Source organism: Pogona vitticeps, chromosome 2, assembly GCF_051106095.1.
Source record: "Pogona vitticeps strain Pit_001003342236 chromosome 2, PviZW2.1, whole genome shotgun sequence".
Lineage (NCBI taxonomy): Eukaryota > Metazoa > Chordata > Lepidosauria > Squamata > Agamidae > Pogona > Pogona vitticeps.
In genome coordinates this window covers 229,062,185-229,078,067 of record NC_135784.1, presented here as the reverse complement: position 1 = coordinate 229,078,067, position 15,883 = coordinate 229,062,185, and the positions used below count along the sequence as shown (strand labels likewise).

At 43.0% G+C, this 15,883-nt stretch overlaps 1 protein-coding gene across 22 annotated transcripts in view; it reads left to right on the top strand.

The window, feature by feature from the left end:
- Positions 1-15,883, top strand: part of KDM4C (lysine demethylase 4C) — a 345,084-nt gene that overhangs the window by 13,050 nt on the left and 316,151 nt on the right. For 16 of the 22 annotated variants that reach the window (XR_013541488.1, XR_013541487.1, XR_013541486.1 and 13 more), the window contains one exon: positions 840-1,001. Coding sequence is in view for 16 of the 22 variants with exons in the window: in XM_072992136.2 (XP_072848237.2) it covers positions 858-1,001 (144 nt within the window). In the remaining 6 variants the exon portion in view is untranslated. Of the gene's footprint in view, positions 1-836; positions 1,002-15,883 lie in introns of all 22 variants that reach the window. The other 6 variants (XM_072992138.2, XM_072992133.2, XM_078385039.1 and 3 more) reach the window with 1 other exon arrangement.

Here is a 15,883-nt window from a genome sequence, read left to right as displayed (position 1 = left end):
AGAAGCCTTCACTACCTCTGCTGGCTAAGGTTTCTGGAGTTGCAGTCCGAGAACACTTGGGTTACCCAAGGTTGGGAACTACTGCTTTAGCCTATCTAGCTTAGATCTCACCTTTCTTTATTGAAGGAAGAACTAAACTGGATATGGGAGACATACACAGATCTTTTGTTTCCTTTTATGGTCTGTGTACATGTGCACTGAAGGGCAGTAGTTCATTGTGCACCATGTAGATGTCTCAGAACATGAATCAGTTACCATGATCCAGATAATCCATAAATGATATTGAGCTCCTCTCTGTAATAGTTTATTTGAATAACAAAGGGTACTACAAATTACATTTCCAACTTCAGATTGATCAGCATATTTACCGTATTTTTCGCTCCATAAGACGCACCTTTCCATAAGACGCACCAATTTTTTAGGAGAAGAAAACAGGAAAATATAATCTGTTTTCTTCGCTCCATAAGACGCACAGACTTTCCACCCCCGTTTTGTAGGAAAAAAGTGCGTCTTATGGTGCGAAAAATACGGTAATATGATTGAATTAGTAGACACTATGGAAGCAATTATGACCTTTGAAAGTGTTCAGATTTGTCGGCTTTGTCCACACTATTATATTCTTTTTTCTCCTTTGTCTTATTTCCTGTATGCCTCTTTCTGTATTTCTTAATATGCAATCAATATGAGAAAAATAATTAATTTGATAAAAATAATTTAGAGATACAATGTTGTTACCAGTTAGATTTATCTGCTTTGGTATAAAACCTTTGGAAACCATTTTAAATATTTTTCATTAAAATATATTTAATCACCAGTAATTAATATTTGCTTACTAGCAGGTATAGCACCAAGCAGCCATGGCCACTCAATCGTTGGACCCTCCTCCAAATGCAAGCTGTAAAATCATGACTTTTCACCCTACTATGGATGAATTCAGGGAATTTAACAAATACTTGGCGTATATGGAATCGAAAGGTGCTCACCGTGCTGGATTGGCAAAGGTAAATGTCTTAATGTGCTGTGGATCGCATAACAATGAATGTTAACACATATGCCCTCTATCCATACTTTCTTTCAAAATTGCATTACTAATAAACACATGTATTAGCACAGTGTTGCTTGACATATTGCTAAGTATCATTTGACAAAATCACATTTTTATTTTATGCCACATGTCAAACAGTTTAACTGAGTGTGGTCTTCCATGCTTCCATGCATCTACTAATGTATGTAAATGTTACACAATACTGTATAAAAATCATGCAAAATACATTCTTTGTGCAACCCATTAAACATTATTTACAAATCTCTTTTGTACTCATGATAATTTTAGTCCATTATTTACTTACTGAATTTATATTCTACTACAGATATTTCTCCAGGTTGTTCAAATATACACTGAAATATAATAAATAATAAAAATATATATAAAATGTTAAGGTAAATATATATTTCAAACACAAGCATATATAAAAGAAATGAACAGCACTGTCCCAGTTGAAATATATTTAGCAAAACCTTAAATATCTGCTATATTCTTTTAAAACTCTCTTTGCCATTGTTGAAAACAAATGAAAATTGTGTTAGTTTACCTTCCCTTGGCAGGAAATTTTGGAGATTAATAGCAGCCACTGAGACGGCCTTATCTTATGCTCCTAGAAGGCATGTCTTCTGTGCTGGACTGGATAAAGAATGCTTTCTACTGAGGTTCTTAAACTAAAGCAGGTCCATGTGGGGCAATACTTTCTAGCTTGGTTTTATGTTGTACTCCTACACTCTTTCTACTGGAAAGAAATTAAAAACTATGTTTACAGGGCTGGTCTTGGTGCTCCCACTGCTTGAACAAGGAATGCTCTGCTGCTCCCGTTGGTTTTATAGACGATGCTAACCTTGCTCTTGCTAGAGAGTTTTTCAGTGGGAGCGTGTCCCCCGCCTAAGAAAAGGTGGCAAAAAATGAGAGGTGCAAAACAGTTGCCTGCATCTCTGGCCTGCACCTGAGAAAGAACCATGCCTGCACCTACTTTTCTCACTCCTTTAAAAAAGGAGGAAGCTGCAATAGCATACAGTCTTACTTACTTTACCTTTATTGGCATAAAAAGCGCATGCAGACATACAAAGGGTAGAAAGTACAACTTGTGGGGACAGCCCCTAAAACACTAAAACTTAGGATTGGATTCTCGTTCTGTATTAGTTTGGATTATGTCTAGCAAAAATTTGCCGAGGATAGTCAAAAAGTGCTCGTCGGACCGCTGTAAAATAAAACTAAAATATGCTTCGTCAGTAAGCCAGGGCTTTCGTTGTGGAAAGGAGGCGAGGAATTTGTCCCTCGCGGTCGAATGAAGTGGGCAATGGAATAAGATGTGGGGTAATGTCTCTACAACATTCATCATGCAGGGGCATAATCTGTTATTGAAGGGGATATTATTAAATCGGCCTGTTAGCACCGCCGAGGGAATTGAATTACAGCGGGCTAACGAAATTGCCCTTCTGATTTCGGGATTATGCAGTATGGAAATGTAGGCCGGTGGGCTGCCTACTACCAGGGGAAGTTTCCAGAACAGAGGTGAGCAGGATCTGTTTGCGGCACTTAATAAGTTTTGCGAATCAATGTCGGCCAGTCTTTGTTTGACGGTTTTTAAGGCGGCCTGGAACGTGAGAGAACCCAAGGACTCCGGATCTAGACCAATCTGTTCAATCTTCCTTAGCCAGCCATCAGCAGGAGGGCAACTATCTTTTTTTAGATGATAGAGTAGGGTTGTTTGGGAGGGGTCAAAGTATATTCTTAGCCAGTATTTGCAAGTTCTGTGCCAAGCAACGTCCTTTACTGGGAGTTGTCCCGTTTCGAGGCATAACGCCTCATATGGCACGCAGTTTGGCATGGCCATGATTCTTCTCAAAAAAACTGATTGAAAATTTTCTAATGATTTGTGGTAGGCGTTGATCCAAATAGGGATGCCGTACAAAGCTTGAGAAATGGATTTGGCATTAAATATTTTGAGGGCTGCCGGGATTAGGCGGCCCCCTTTGTTATAGAAGAATCTGGAGATAGCCGTTGAAGATGTTTTGGCAGTTGCATGTGCCATATTACGATGGCCCACCCAGGAACAGTCAGCTGAGAATAGTAATCCCAGATATTTGAAAGTCCTCACCTGTTCAATTGAATGACGATTAAAGGTCCATTTGTATATTTTGCGGGACTTGGAGAAAACTAGAATTTTTGATTTCAGATAATTTAAATGAAGTTTGTTAATGGAAAAATAGTCCAGACATTTGTTTATTAATCTTTTAAGGCCCAGCCGAGAGCGCGAAATAAGTACGGCGTCATCGGCATATAAAAGGACTGGGATCTTGCGATCTCCAAGAGTTGGAAAATGACCATCGACGGTTAACAGTTCTGGAGCTAGATCATTTAGGAACAGGTTGAATAAAGTCGGGGCCAATGGGCAACCTTGCTTGACTCCCTTATTTGTAGGGATCGCTTCTGTAAGGAGGCCGTCCCAAGAGCATCTTATCCTGCAGGAGGTGTTAGAATACAGTTGCCTGATGGGGTTAATCAGATTGGAAGGGATTCCGGTTTTCTCCAGCTTGACCCAGAGTAGCTGCCTGTCAATGCTGTCAAAGGCCGCTTTTAAGTCTAAGAAGGCTACAAATAATTTTGAATTAGCTTTTATGGAGTACTTGTAAGCGAGATGAGACAGGACTGCACAGTGGTCCAAGGTGGAGTGGCCTGGTCTAAACCCAATCTGTTCAATACCTAGGATGTTATTCTCAGTGATCCAAGTGTTGAGATGGACCAAAAGATAGTTGGCGTACAGCTTGCCTGCTATTGAAAGAAGGCTGATTGGCCTGTAATTCTCAGGGAGACAGGGGTCCCCTTTTTTGAATATAGGGGCAACAATGGCCTGCTTCCAGGACTCCGGGAGGGACCCGCTGGCAATAGCCGTTGAGAAGAGACCTGCCAGGATAGGAGCCCAGACATCGGGGTTGGATTTCATCCATTCTCCCATTATCATATCGGGACCGGGCGCCTTGCCAGGCTTGAGTGAGGCAATTAGGGTTTTGATTTCTGAAGTTAATACCGGCGGCCAGTTTGGGGTTGCAGATGGTTCAGACACCACGTCTAACGGAGGGACGGTGTTGTCGAAAAAGAGGTTTGAGAAGTGCCGCATCCAGACAGAAGCCGGGACTGCTTTGGGGTCGTGGCCATTTGCTTTGAAAGAGCCGTTCACCGTCGCCCAAAAAGAGCGAGGATTAAAGTGAATCGTAGCCTGATAAAGTTTTTCCCATAACGCTACCTCATAATTGTTCTTCTTGATTTTAACTAACCTGTTCAGGTGGAGATTTAAAGAGAAGTATTCTTTAAGTGCTTGCTGAGAATTTAGCTGTCTGAACTTTTTGAAACAGTTTCTGGCCGCCCTTTTGTATTGTTGACATTCATAGTCAAACCAAGACGGGCTACCCTGGCGTGAGGCTGAGCATGAGGTCTTTACAGGTAGCGCTAAGTTAGAGGTGATAAGTTCTATTAGTTGGTTATACAGATTTACCACTTCCGATGGAGAGTTTGCCGAAAGCATGGCGGAGCTGAGTGCCAAAAAGTTGGGCTTCGCTAACAGAAGGGCCAGTTTAGACTGGGTTAGCTTGTCCCACCGAATTTTAGGGGAGCAGGACTGGGCCTTGACAACCTCAGCCGTTGGGCCCTTGCTCATAGGGATGCCTCTCAGACTAAGTTGGAGAGGAAGATGGTCGCTCAGTTTAAAAGCATCTACAGCGAAGTCAGATACTCTAGCAAGCAGCGGTGGGGACACTAGGATATAATCGATTACGCTGCAGCCTGCCTCGGATATAAAAGTAAATTCCTTAGCCTGCTCAAATGAAACAAGTCCGTTTAGCCAAAGAAAATTTTGTTGGATGCTAAAGTTGGCAAGGGAAATGCCTGCGGAGTTATGTTTTTTATCTTTAGAAGTTCTGGGCCAGCTATAGTAGGATGGCAGCTCAGGCAATAGCCCTCCATTCGGAGTCATTTGGAAGATCTCAAGGCCGTCGCCAACCCTGGCATTAAAGTCAGCGCCTATGATAAAGTTGGCCTGGGGGTGTTTGAAAGACAAATCAGCTACGGTCTGTTCGAGATGCTCCCACATCTGGGAAACAATATGCTTATGAGAATTAGGAGGAAAATAAATATTCATGATCAACGTTGGGAAGTTTTTATCTAATATGCGGACCACCAGGGAGCTGCTGTTTTTTTGAGAAGACAATACTAGCTCAGTTTTCATAGAGCTTTTAGTCAGGATCGCAAGGCCAGCAATCATGCGGCCATGCTTTTCCCTACGAAAGGCTGGCAAAGTAAAGCTTTGATAACCGGGAAGGGTTATTGCTTTGTCTGTCCAAGTCTCTTGGAGACAGAGGATATCATGTTGCCTTAAATAATCGAGAAATTCCGCATTATGCTGTTTCTTGGACCAGCCCGCGACGTTCCAGGACAAAAGTTTCAGGATACCCTTGACAGGGGGGGCATCAACTGGGGACGGCGGCCGACAGCCTAGTCAAGGTTGGGACGCAGAGGACGCAGGGACTATTGAGTTAAGGTCAGGCGGGTCCATGGATGGAATGTTTGTTGAAGGTTCATTCCCGGTATCATGTAATTGCTTCATAGGCGTCGACTTTTTGGGACACAAAACCGAAGGAGTGGGGTTGTCTTGGAGGCCAAAGGTGGGAAGGGTTTTGGCCTGGGACACCAATTCATCACAGGCAGCACCTTTCTTTTCTGAGGCAGGGGAAAGTGGGGTTGATCGAGGGGATGGATTGTTCTTGATGGTCGCCTCCACATCGTCCAGCGAACTAACAACTTGGAGAGAATGGGACGCCTGTCCGATGGGAAGGGGCTGGTGGATGGAGGTTGACCTTGGATGGTGTGCTGAGGTGGGTTTAATATCCCGGCACTCCAGGCCCGGCGGCTCTTCAGCAGGTGGTTCTGACAGATGTAAAGAATTGGACTTCATCTTAAAACGTAGGTGCCCACTCACCTGCTTGAAGACTCTCTGGACCCCGATGTAATAGGCAGACAGATCATTTTTCTTTCTGAAAATTCTGTTGCATAGGTCCTGAGTTTTCATTGTAAGAAAGAGCCGCTTATATCCTCTGACTGTTGGTAGGTAGTAAAAACACTCTAAATCCAGTACGTCTATGTTAAGACCCAGTAGTAGAGATAATGTTTCAGCAATTCTGGGCTTGTTGGACCATTGTCGGGCTTCACTGCCCGGGAGCGTCAGGAGCACATCTCGGGGGGACCAAATCAGCTGAGTTTTTTTGTTGTTGGCTTCATTAACGTCCTCCTTCGAAACAGCCGGCGATCTGGCATTTAGAGGTTCAAGGAGGCTGGCAGTATTGGCTTGGAAGCATAGGTTAGCAGCCGAGTGAGTGCTCTTCCGGAAGTTGCCACCAGAGGGGTGTGAGCTCTGGTCTCCGGCCATTTTCGCCGCGTGTGTTTGAATTGAGGCGATTTGCTTTTCAATTGAGCACAGCCTTTCCAGTAATACTAAAAAAGCACGGGCTGCAATCAAGCATGAGTCCCCCAACTTTTGCTCCAGAGACAGGGAAGTGTCCGCAAAGGGGCCCTGCGGCCGTGATGGAGTGTTAGATGCAGCCAGATATTCGCGCAGAAAGGATAGAAAATGGTCATTCAGTCCTTCCTTGTCTTTTGGAAATTGGCCAGAGCCAGAACCACCCTCCTCAGAGGCAAGGGAGGTGTTTAAAGGAGTGTCTTTAGCAGCCGATAAGCCCATTAGGTCCGAGGGAGAATTGCTTGCCTCACGAGGAAGCAAAAGGCCCGACGGCGTTGGAGCTTGGGCAGATGAGGACGGCTCTTGAGGCTCTTGAGGCTCTTGAGGCGGCTGCAGAAACGAGTCAATGTGAGATTGCACAGCCGGCTCCTGCCGCTGTTTTTTTGGCTTCTTAATAGCTTTCCCTTTTTTATGGTCTTTGGAGGGGCTGGACCTCCTTCTCTTGGCTCTCAGAACCAAAGACATATTGTTCAATAAATTAGCAAGTAAGGGTTACCTGTCTTGTCCTCCTTCTTGTGTTAGGGAACGTCTTTCAATAGCCCATCTGAGTAAGCTTCCAGGTTCCAAGTTAGATCGATGATAAATGTGGGATATAAAATGTAAAATGTAAAAACCTCCGAGGTTCAGTTCTGATTTAAATGAGAGCAAGTGATAAATCTTCCAGCTCTAAGTTGTGGCTGAATGCAGCTGTTGTTGTTGTTGAGAGTGGAGTAGAGCAAAAACTATTCTCTGCGTCCTTCCCCTTCGGTCGCTAGGAAGCCAAACTCCCTAGGTTCTTATCGCAGTTATTAAAAAAGAAAAAGGTTAAAAAGGCTTGCCAAAACCAAGATAAAAAGCTGGAGGTTGGAGTAACTAAAACTTAAAGCTTAAAAACATAAACTGTTTAGACTATCTAAAACTGTTTCAAACTAATTAGGACTACTAAAAAACTGGAGCAAGAGAACACAGACGCTGCTCGCTTGCTCCCAGATTTGGTATCAATAGCATACAGTCCTTGCTACAGACCCTGCATGTTGGACTACTAGCCAAAAGAAGCAGAAGTGTGTATCTCTGTAGTCATGTACGTGCTTACCCATCTATGCATGACAGAGAAGGTAGGAGTGTCCCCATTTGCCCTCTGAAATAGTGGAAGATAGGACAGCAACAGCAAGAAGGGGACAGAGTGGAATAGGAGCAGAGATGGAGAGTATTATAGGACATTCTTCTACCAGAGGCCGGCAATGGAAAAGATTTGCCACTACAAGGGAAAGGGGCAGATTTGCCAACCCTAGCACTGCACAGTTGAAGGTAATGGTCTCACCAAGACTAATGGCAGGACTGGGCCTGCATGATTGGGTTCCATCCAGTACTGCATACCAGGACTTTCTCTTACTTCCCTTCTCCCCCTGCATCTTCTTCCATACCCCAAAATCTGTGCCAGAAATGATTCTCAACTTTCTGAAACAGATTTCACAGTGGTATTAGTGAGAGCACTGTAAAGGGGAAACCTGCCCTACCGACACTTTTGGCTGAGTTACTAAATGGACATCCCTGAGAATGTGATCGGATGCGGTTATACTCTCTGTTTTGATCCATTCTGGGGAAGGCTGGTTCTACTCCTTTTCCTGGTGACTACATGTTTAGACCATTGTGAAACAGCCATTCCTATCCATACATTTTTGGGTCCTTGTTAGGGGCTACTTTTTTTTTGGTACAGATAGGGTGGCTACTGATTGTTGTTGTTTTTTTTTTTTGGTACAGATGAGGTGGCTCCATTTTGGTTCAGTTCCAGCATGAGTGGCTACTAGGATCACACCAAGCAAATGGCTTAAGCTGTCCCTTTGCTTAAGCCACTTGACAATACTGAGAAATTGAAAGCTTTCACTTGCTCCTCTATGTAGTGGCCTTGGTAGACAGATGGATGGTATGCAAACTGAATAAATAAATTAACAGAGTAGGGTGGAAAGAGAAAGGAAAGTTTTTTTAGAGATCCAAGACAGTGCCAATGCAATTTGCCAGTTTAAGAAAATACTGAAATCTTCCTCTCTCCTCCACCACCACAGGGGAGTAAGAAGAAGCTTTCAGTTTCCCAAGATCATGAAGCGGCTTAAGCAAAATACAGAGGAGGAGACAAGGAGGGGGATTTTTGGTATTTTTTTTTCTTTTTCTTCCACTTCAAAGGAAAATGTCACAGGACAGTCTTCCACTAGAGGCTAGTGCTGGAGAGGGAAGGAAGGGTCAAATAGGGTTGCTTGAGGTGCAGTATGATTGGTCCTTGCATATGGATGCAAGGTTCCCCCAAATGACATACAGCACCTCAAAGCAACCCTGTTTTGCACAATTCTGTCTTACATAGCTCAGGGTACAATCAGATGTTTATCTTGCATTTTGGATTGCTTTTGGCACAGTAAGGTTGTTTATTTTCCAGCAATTACAAAACATATAAGCTATCATGAACAGAACTGACCCTTTTTCATGCGTATCCACACCTATTTGGATCTCTGGCTACCCTTTTATTTTAGTGTGGATAGGGTTGCTCCATTTGATTTTGGTTCCCAGCATGTATGACCATTGGTACTGAACCAAAGCAGCACTGATGGGTGTTTCAGGTCAGAGGGAGGAAACAATCCCTTTCATCACCTACAAGCTGTGGGGCCAAATAATATGTAATTACAGAAAATGGCTACTGTTGAATGTTGTTACTAGTGGGGAGATTTTTGTTAATTAACAACTTCTCTATTCTGTTCTATGGCTTCTATACAACGGAGGGGATGAAGAATAGAATATAATTGTTACAAATACAGTGGTGCCTCGCTTAACGATTACCTCGTTAAACGATGAATCCGCTTTACGATGGGTTTTTGTGATTGTAAAACAATGTTCTTATGGGGAAAAGCCGCTTTACGACGATCAGTTCCTTGCTTTGGGAACCGATTCTTCACATTACGATGATCAAAATCAGATGATCGTCGGGTTTCAAAATGGCTCCCCACTGTGTAGAATGGCTCCCCGCTGTGTTAAGGATGGATTCCTCGCTATACAGGCACCAGAAAATGACCTCCCTATGGAGGATCTTCTCTGCACGATGAGGTATTTCGCCAATTTGAACGCATTGAACCGGTTTTCAGTGCATTTCAATGGGTTTTTAATTTCGCTTGATGACGATTTCGCTTAACAGCGATTTTAATGGAACACATTATCGTCGTCAAGTGAGGCACCACTGTAGATAAATAAGAGCTGCCTGAACAGAAGAGAAGAGAACCTCCCATGTGAGCCCAGTTAATTTTATGACAAAAGAGGATATAAACCTAGGTCTCCCAGGTACTTATCCAGCCATACTGATTCCTGTTACATGTATGGGTAGAGATTACATAGCCACACAAACACAAATGTTAACTTGTTATCTTGCCATGTTACTTTGGAAGAGTTTGGCAAGACAAGAGTCTCCTAGCAGAGTTGACATAGCCAAACACAGCAAAAGACACTGGTCTTAGGAAATTCTGTACATACTATAGTATTCATTTTTCCTTGGGTAGCCAAACTAAAATGCCCTATGTAATATACAAAATGTTCCCACACCGCCATACACAAATTGTTAACCTAAAATGTGTGCAATTTCACTGAAGCTTTGCCATCTTGTTTTACCACAAACTGTAATCTTATCATGTACTAAAACTCTGAATAAGGTGAATGAACCAAGATTTTAACAACAATTCTGCTAGTTACATTGCCACCATCACTTAAGCCTAGTTCATTCTGTGTTTCGCGACTCTCAGACTTTAAAGATTCCATCTTTGGAATCTAAGGAAATCAGGGATGAAATATCAACTGTTCTCATCCAGAGCCTCAGCCAGAAGCAATGGTAGAGTATTAAAGTGCTAGAATTACCCTGTTTCCTGAAAATAAGACCTAACCTTTAAATAAGCCCTAGCATGATTTTTCAGGATGCTCATAATATAAGCTCTACCCCCAAAATAAGCCCTAGTTAAGTGAAAGCCCACCCTCCACCATTGTGAAACAACTAGAAAAAGATGGCATGACTGTATTTGAATAAACGTTGATGGTTGTACATGAAAAAAGTAAAGCAACCCCTGAAAATAAGCCCTAGTGCATTTTTGGAGCAAAAATTAAGATAAGAATATTATATTAATTATATAATTAATTAATTAATTAATTAATTAATAATATAATATAATAATATTTTTGGCATCAGTGGATCGTGCAGAGATGTCCAGCGCTCCGCCTTGCCTGGTGAGTTTTGACCATTTTCTGCCTGTGACGCCAGACATTGTGGACAAGACGCTAGTTCGCTGTCGGGCCACCACCTCCTTTCTTGACCCTTGTCCCGGCTTGGCTAATCAAAGCAGCCAGGCCTATAACAACTGAATGGGCCACAGCGATAATTAATGAGTCATTTCGTGATGGCAGGGTTCCCCCCGTCCTCAAGGAGACGCTCATTAGGCCCATTTGAAAGAAACTCAGTCTGGCGGTGGATGATATTGGCAATTACAGGCCCATTGCCAATATTTCTTTAATTAGCAAAGTGGTAGAGAGGGTGGTGGCCGATCAGCTCCAAGCGCACTTGGATGAAACAAATGCCCTGGATCTTTTCCGGTCGGGCTGCAGGCTGCGCCATGGTACAGAAACGGCATTGGTCGTCCTGTACGATGACCTGTTGAGGGAGGCTGACGGGCAAAATGTCTCTGCTGGTCCTCCTTAACATCTCAGCGGCCTTTGATACCATCAACTACGGTATCCTCCTGGGGAGGCTCTCTGAGTTGGGAATCGGTGGCTTGGCGCTAGCCTGGCTCCATTCCTTCTTGGAGGACTGCCCCCAGAGAGTTCAGCTTGGGGAGAGTGTTTCGACCCCATGGAGCCCCACAGCGGTCGATTATCTCCCCAATGCTCTATATGAGGCTGCTGGGTGGGGTCATCAGGGGATGTGGGGCATCGTGTCATCAATATGCTGATGACACCCAGCTCTACATCTCCTTTTCCAGTCGGGCTGCAGGCTGCGCCATGGTACAGAAACTGCATTGGTTGTCCTGTATGATGACCTATTGAGGGAGGCTGACAGGGGAAAAACTTCTCTGTTGGTCATCCTTGATATCTCAGCTGCCTTTGATACCGTCGACCACGATATCCTCCTGAGGAGGATCTCCGAGTTGTGAATTGTTGGCTCGGTATTGGCCTGGCTCCGATCCTTCCTGGGAGATCGTCCTCAGAGAGTTCAGCTTGGGGAGAGTGAGCTGGCCCCATGGAGCCTTCAATTGTGGGGTTCCACAGGGCTTGGCTCTCTCCCCAATGCTCTTTAACATCTATATGAGGCCGCTGGGTGAGGTCATCAACGGGTGTGGAGCGGCGTGCTATCAATATGCTGATGACACACAGCTCTACATCTCCTTTTTTCCAACTACAGTGGATGCTCTTCTGTCCCTGCAGCGCAGTCTGGGGTCTGTACTGCAATGGATGTAGGAGAATGGGCTGAAGCTGAACCCGGACAAGACAGAGGTCCTGAGGGTGGGCGGACCTACCATCAGCGGTCTGGGAAACTCAGGCAGGGGTGCCCCGAAACCTCGTAGCGCAGTGGTTAAACTGCTGTATTGCAGCCAAAACTGTGCTCACGACCCGGGGTTCAGTCCCAGGTAACCGGCTCAAGGTTGACTCAGCCTTCTATCCTTCCAAGGTCAGTAAAATGAGTACCCAGCTCGCTGAGGAGGCAATGTGTAGCCTGCATAATTAACTTGTAAACCGCCCAGAGAGTGCTTGAAGCACCATGGGGCAGTATATAAGCATCATGCTTTGCTTTGCTTTTAGAGCACTTAGAGCACTTTGGAGGCTTTTCCTGACGGTGCAGGAAAAACCTCCAAAGTGCTCTAAAGAGGCCGTGGGTGGTCGTAGAGCGAAAAAGCCCCATAGGAACCATCATTTTGCGATCGCTATAGCGATCACAAAAAACCCATCATAAAGCGATTTCGTTGTCATGCGGGGTAACCGTCTAGCTAGGCACCACTGTAGTTTTATTGAGAAAAGAAAAGGAGTAAACATTATTCAGAGAACTGGATAATCCATTTAGATAGATCATTTTTATTTTGCTGTTCTTTAAGAACAGTACTTGCACGAAAGAGCAAAAATGTCACTAATATGGATGGGAATTATTATTTAAAGGCATCTAAATTCTCAGCTCTTGTCCCCCCTGATCCTGAACATGGTGGCTGAGAATTCATATTCTACCTTTTTGAGAACTCCTATAAACTTCCTTTTCTACCTTTGTCACATCAAAGTCAAATTTGGAGTACTTGGCATTTGTGAACGAATTTTACCACAACACCAAATGCTGTATGGCGTATAGTTTACTACACTCAATTTCAAACAAAAGCAATTTATAGGACTTCAGTGTCTGGGGCAAATGGCCAATTTCATCCCTTCGATAAAACTGAATAGGTAAGTAGAGTGTTTTCAAAGTGATGGAAGGGAACTGAACTGATTTTACCCCCAGGTCAGTCCTTATTCCTCTGGAGTCCCTCAATAGTATCAGTAACCCTGGCCTGCAGAGGCTAAACAGAATGTTCTGATTACTCATAATTCAACTTTGTGCTTCTATACATATGACTGTCATGGAATTTGCTATCTCTTGGCAGGTGGAGTAGGTTTGTTTTGCTATATGTTTTTTTAGGGGACAGTTTAGCTCCAGTGCAAAATATAACATGAACAAAAGAGGGAAAGAGAAAGCGAAGAATCGAGAATATTTTTGTATGACTTATCCTTACTGGCAACATGATCTCAGAACCTGTGGGAACAAAGCATAAATTAAAGCTAACTGTAAAGCAAAAGGGCAAATAGAAGGTATAGATGTGAAGACGGGAGTAAAGGGGCAAGATCCACTAACATCTAGCAACCTTTGGAGTCAGTTACCCTATCAAAAGGCTTTAAGTCCAGAGCTTTCAAGATATTTTGAGCTCCGTTGTGTCTCACAAAAACCTCAACTGAAGTTAGTTACAAATCCATAGATAATACAGGTACAGTACTCAGCTTGGGAATGAGGTTGTAGACTGTCATGGAGTAGATTCTGCTAAGAGAGACAAAGACACAGATTTTTTCACAGACTTTTAGAGACAGAACCTTATCCTTTATCATTACTGCTTTTTAAAATCAAAAGTTGATTTTAAAAAGCAGTAATGATAAAGGATAATGATCTATTCTATACTGAGCTATCTCATCTTGGCAATGTTTTTAGAAATGTGTTAAAGTTTGAGTTTTTGTAGGATTTTATTATGTCTGTTACATTGTTGTCTTTTTATTATGTATATAAGCCACCCCGAGTAGACTTTGTCTAGGGGGGCGGGGTACAAGTCTAATAAAAGTAAAGTAAAGTTGCAGAAAGTGGTTTAAAGAAATGTAAACAAGGACAAAGTGAACGATATAAATTTTTTTTAAAGAACAAAAGCAGATAGTTTAAGAAGTGCAGTAGTTAGCTAAAAGCAAAGAACAGTAATTGGTGAACTATAAGCCTTCTAAGAAACAAACTGCGTTGTCATCCACTCCTGCCTCTACCAGCTAATTCAAAGCTGAAAAAAATAGTGGGAGATGCTTCTTGGGCACACACATTTTCCTGTAATGGGAAGTGTAAGTACTGAAACAAGTATAACTTTAAATGATTACATGCATAAAGGGTGATCTACTTCTCTGACAGATTAGATGGCCGTCTGTGCAGGTCATTTTCCTTGCAGTATTGAAATTGTACTAATGTAATAATGTATAGTATAGTGTGAGTGGAAAAGAGTCATGATTACTTGAAACAGGCAGGTCATGGCTATGCTAAACATTTAACCATGCTTTTTTGTGTGCTGCAGTGGTGTTTCACAGATGCTTGGGAATATAATCCTGACCAATATTTAATTCTTATTTAATGTATAGTTTGGTATGGCCTATTTATGTGTATGAGTAGACAAGTGTCAGACCCAACTGGAATAGCTATGGCCATTTCCAAGCTGTGAGCAAGAGGGATATAGAATTTGTTTTGATAGTGGGTCATGAGAATGTGTTAGTGGCTGCAGAAATCAGAGGAGCAGTGCTTAGCGTTAGGAGAATGCAAAATGTAGCCTGGGGCCACTTGGGTCCCAAGACTACTTTTGTGACCTCTGGCCCCCTTAGAACCTTCTGTTGCCAAAAATGGTTTTCCCAGTGGAAAAATGTAGTGAGCTGCTTTTGGAAGGTTCAGGGAATATTGATGTTCAATTTAAATAAGGTGCTGATTCTGATCAATTAATCCCCCCTCAATGTTTTCTGTGGTCTATGCAGCCTTCTCCTTAAGGGTCTCAGGGGCACAAGGTTGCTCACCTTGGGGTTCTGGTTCACACGGACAGGCTACCTGGATACAGCAGCCTCCATCTCTTCAGATTGTCACTTTGACATGCTAGCGCATACGCAAAAGACATTTGAATCCAAAAAGCTGTAATGGGATATAATCTCAAAAACGATAGAATGATGTCAATACGAATCCAACGCAGACCTTTCAACATCGCAGTAATACAAATTTATGCACCAACCACCAATGCTGAGGAGACTGAACTTGACCAATTCTATGAAGATTTACAACACCTTCTAGAACTGACACCAAAGAAAGATGTTCTTCTAATTCTAGGGGATTGGAATGCTAAAGTAGGGAGTCAGGAGATAAAAGGAACAACAGGGAAGTTTGGCCTTGGAGTTCAAAACGAAGCAGCGCAAAGGCTAATAGAGTTTTGTCAAGAGAACAAGCTGGTTATCACAAACACTCTTTTCCAACAACACAAGAGGCGACTCTACACATGGACATCACATAATGGGCAATACCAAAATCAGATTAATTATATTCTCTGCAGCCAAAGATAGAGAAGCTCTTATACAGTCAGCAAAACAAGACCTGGAGCTGATTGTGGCTCTGATCATCAGCTTCTCATAGCAAAATTCAAGCTTCAACTGAAGAGAGTAGGAAAAACCACTGGGCTAGTGAGGTATAGTCTAAACCAAATCCCTTATGAATGCACAGTGGGCGTGAAGAACAGATTTAAGGAACTAGATTTGGTGGACAGGGTGCCTGAAGAACTTTGGATAGAGACTTGTAACATTGTACAGGAGGCAGCAACAAAAACCATCCCAAAGAAAAGGAAATGCAAGAAAGCAAAGTGACTGTCCAACGAGGCCTTACAAATAGCAGAGAAGAGACGGGAAATAAAATGCAAGGGAGACAGGGAAAGTTACAGAAAATTGAATGCAGACTTCCAAAGAATAGCAAGGAGAGACAAGCGGGCCTTCTTAAATGAACAATGCAAAGAAATAGAGGAAAATAACAGAAAAGGAAA